General features: G+C 60.4%; 1 protein-coding gene across 1 annotated transcript in view; it reads right to left on the bottom strand.

Annotated features, from left to right (window-relative positions):
* Positions 1 to 3,371, bottom strand: part of LOC107300375 (heat shock factor protein 1-like) — an 8,558-nt gene extending 5,187 nt beyond the window's left edge. Inside the window, exons 1-3 of the mRNA XM_029286988.1 lie at positions 3,275 to 3,371; positions 1,676 to 1,806; positions 101 to 322 (exon numbers count right to left, since the gene is read on the bottom strand). Of these exons, the coding sequence (XP_029142821.1) occupies positions 101 to 322; positions 1,676 to 1,806; positions 3,275 to 3,364 (443 nt within the window). The 5' untranslated portion in view covers positions 3,365 to 3,371. The remainder of the gene's footprint in view (positions 1 to 100; positions 323 to 1,675; positions 1,807 to 3,274) is intronic.
* Between the last annotated feature and the right edge of the window lie 392 nt (positions 3,372 to 3,763).

Genomic DNA, 3,763 nt, shown 5'->3' with positions numbered 1-3,763 from the left:
TAAAAGTTGCCAAGGCCGGACAGCCCTGGGCTACGGCAGGGGGGGGTGGGCCAGAGAGGGGAGGGGACCCTCTGCCCCGGGCGTGATGCCCCACACTCACTTGTCCAGGCAGGCCACGCTGAGGCACTTCTCCTGGGGCTGCGCTGGGCTGCCCTGGGTGGGGGGGGCCGTGGCCGAAGTGCTGCTGGGCTGCTCCTCCCGGAAGATGGAGTCGATGAACGTGGAGGGCGAGAGCGGGGGGCCCACGGGGCTGACGTCCTCTGCGGAGGGGCTGCAGGAGGGGCTCGGGGGCTCTTCCTTGATACGGACCAGGGGGCTGCTCCTAAGGCAGGCCGGGAGAGGAGGAAAAGAGGAGAGAAGCAATGAAGGCAGGCAACTGGCCGGGCGGAAGACCGGGGGCTTTGAGGACGAGGCTTGTGGCTGCAGGCACGAATGGGAAGGGTCCCACCACCACCACCACCACCACAGAGTTGCCACCCCCCAACTCTCCTCTCCTCAAGAGCTGGCAAAGGTGTCAGCCCTTGGGGGGGGGTCTGAAGGGGGAGGGCAAACCCTGGGGGCAGATAACAGAATAACACAAATGGCTGTCCAGTCTCTTCTTGAAAACCTCCAGTGTTGGAGCACCCACAACTTCTGGTGGCAAGCAATTCCACTGGTTAATTGTCCTCACTGTCAGGAAATTCCTCCTTAGTTCCAGGTTGCTTCTCTCCTTGATTACTTTCCATCCGTTGCTTCTTGTCCTGCCTTCAGGCGCTTTGGAGAATAGCTTGACTCCCTCTTCTTTGGGGCAGCCCCTGATATACTGGAACACTGCTATCATGTAACCCCCTCGTCCTTCTCTTCGTTAAACTAGACATATCCAGTTCCTGCAATTGTTCTTCATATGTTTTAACCTCCATCCCCCTGATCATCTTTGTTGCGCTTCTCTGTACTCTTTCTAGAGTCCCAACATCTTTTTTACATCGTGGCAACCATGGAGATGGAGATGTACGTCCAGTGTTGACACTCCAGCAGAAGTTCCAGAGTGGGAAAAAGAGAGCAGAACTGACCCATTTTGGCAAGTGGCCGTCTCCCCTTTTACAAGCAGGAGCTCCTGTGTGGCCATGACACGCGTGCTGTGGCTCCATCCTCTGGCAGCGTGAGGGTTGGGGGAGAGGAAGCAATAGGGGGCTGGGGTCCTGAGGACCCCGAACCCAGTGAACATGGGCAGGGGACCAGGCAAGTCGTTGCCCTACCAAGGGGCTGAGAGTGCAGAGCGCAGACTATGCTCCTTTAGGCAGGATTCCTGGCCCCAGAGTCCCCCTGAGGCTGAGCAGCATGGGGCCAGGGCTTCTGGGCACATGATGGAAACGAGCGTCAGAGCCACCGATGAGTGACAGGAGCAGAGCTCACCCATCCGGCTGGGATCCTGGGGCCGCTCTGCTGAGAGACACGGTCACCAACGGGATCGGGAAGAGAAAGCCACAAAGTGACCTGGAACCGGCAATCAAGCCGTGCCAAACCGTTGAACCAATTTTCCTTTCCTTGCTGGAAAGTGGAGGGGGATAACTGCTCGGCTCCCCCCTCTGGGTGCAGATGCAAACTCCGACACAGCACCCCCTCCCCCCCAGGAACCTTCTGAGGAAAGGAGGGGGGGCAGCCTGGCCTTCCCCCCCTGCCCAGAGAAGCCACCTACCTCTCCTCCTCAAAGCTGCTGCTGCTGGGACAGGGGGACGGGCTGGACTGGGCCAGTTCGGTCACGTCGGAGATGATGGGGCCGGAGTCAGGAGAGTAGAGCTTGGGGCCGCCGTACGCTGGGGAGGACGCCTGCAATGAGAAGGGGGGGGGGAGATGGGTCTTTGCCCCGCCAGCCATGGGCCAAGAGGCAGCCCCTCCCTCCCTCCCCAAGAGGCGAGTGAAGCACAGGGACCCCCTTCCCCACAGGGGTCTTTTCAGCAGGGGCCCTGTAGAGGTGGGGGCCAGGTAGAGGTCGGGAGCAGCAAACTGCCCCCTCCAAAGCCTGTGTGCCTCTTCTCTCTACAGGATCTCATCCCTTCACATCACCATGGCAATGTGGGAAAACTACCCCAGGCTGGTCCAATGACTTCACCTGCCTGATATCAGCTAGGTTACACCAACAGGATGTTGCAGCAAACTGCTCCCCCTGTTTGGGGCCTCCTGGCTTGTATATTCTTAAGGATTGGTAAGGAGTTGAACCAATAAAATGCTACTGCCATGTTAAACTTTTGCTGCTTGGAAAACTGTATCAAAGAATAAACGCTGCAAAGGTGGTCAGCCATATTTGCACCCTGCAATGGCGGAGCACTGATTCCTTCAGGGCCCCTTCCTTGCCCCCACTCCTCCCTACAGCAGAAACTCTGAGAAACTGCCCCCCCCTAAAAAAATCCCTTGGCGATTCAGCTGGAGAAGAGGACGGAGGAGGCCCGAAGGAGGGCAGGCGGGCAGCACCCAGTCGGAAGAGGGAAGGGGGGCTGGCAGGGGAGGCCAGGAGGGACCCTGGGGGGAAGAGAGGCGGAAAGGCTGGGCTCAGACCACAGGCTTAAGGCCGGGCCTGGATGAAGGGAACACAACTCCTGGGCCGGCACAATGTGGGAAGGGAGCTGCATCTACGGGGGCAGAAAACAGCGGGATCCGGGCACGCTTTTCCCGAGGGACAAAGTTTATGAAAGGGCAGAAGCCTTTGTGAGCTGCAGCTCAGGAAAACTCTGGCCGGGACCTGTGATCCTTTTAATAACATTCATTTGCTGGGAAAGGTACACTTGGATTTTTTTCCCCCCTGACCTAAGGCCGTGCCAGACCCCCTGTCTGAGGATTCAGGTCCAAGGGCCAGCCGGAGTCCGAAGGGCCGCAGCGGTCTGTCAAAGGCAGCCAAGCAGAGCCGGGCCTGCTTAGCCCTGGGGTGGGAGACCCGGGGGGGGGGGGACTCCAGGAAGCATCCATTAGCACCAGGTAAGGAAACTCCCACTGGAGGACCCAACCTTTGCAGCCGCCCAGAAACCGGACGTGGCCAGAGCCGAGCTGGGCTCCGGCCGAGCTGCAAGGCTGGGAATCATCAGCTGTGCAACCCCTTGGGGGAAGGTGGACAGGGTCAAAGGAGGACAGGTGGCAGGCTGGTTGCATGTGGGAAAGGGACCCGGAAGGGAAGAAGTTAGGGGAGAGATGCCCTCTTGGAGAGTCTGCCCAGGGACGCCTGAAGGAAGACATGGGGGGGGGGGGGAAAGAGGCAACAAGGGAAGGCATCCGCCCAGCCCAAGCTATACCCCTCCCCACTCACCGAGTAGGGGGACGGGCTGTGGAGGTGCTCCAAGGAGTACTGCCGGCCATACTTGGGCATGCTGTGGGGTGAACCGCCGTCGTTCAGCATCAGGGGGCTGCGAGGGAGAGCGAGGGGGCAGTGAGGCCACCCTGCAGGCCAGGGTCCCCGGGCCACCCTGCCAGACCCAGCGCTTCCCCCACCCTGGCTGCCCATCAACCGTGCACCCCTGGGGGCTCACTTACATCTTCCTCTTCACCCCGAGGATCCGGTTGGACTGCACCAAGGAAATCAGGAACTGGATGAGCTGCAGAGGAGGAAGAGGAGGCCGGTGAGGCTGCTGCACGCTGCGCAGGAGCTGGGGGGACCGAGGCAGCCCAGAGAAAGAAGGCAGAGGGGCTGCTGAGGCCGTCGCCCCTGGATCTCCAGACTCGGGGATGGAGGATCTGGCCTTCATCTGCTCCGGGCTGCTTCCGTGATCTCCCACCGATGGGCGGACGAGCTCCGCTC

Source organism: Protobothrops mucrosquamatus, unplaced genomic scaffold (genome assembly GCF_001527695.2).
Source record: "Protobothrops mucrosquamatus isolate PMUCROS unplaced genomic scaffold, P.Mucros_1.0 scaffold6830, whole genome shotgun sequence".
Classification (NCBI taxonomy): Eukaryota; Metazoa; Chordata; class Lepidosauria; order Squamata; family Viperidae; genus Protobothrops; species Protobothrops mucrosquamatus.
Note: the sequence above shows the minus strand (reverse complement) of the source record. Positions and strands in the feature narration are given on the sequence as shown.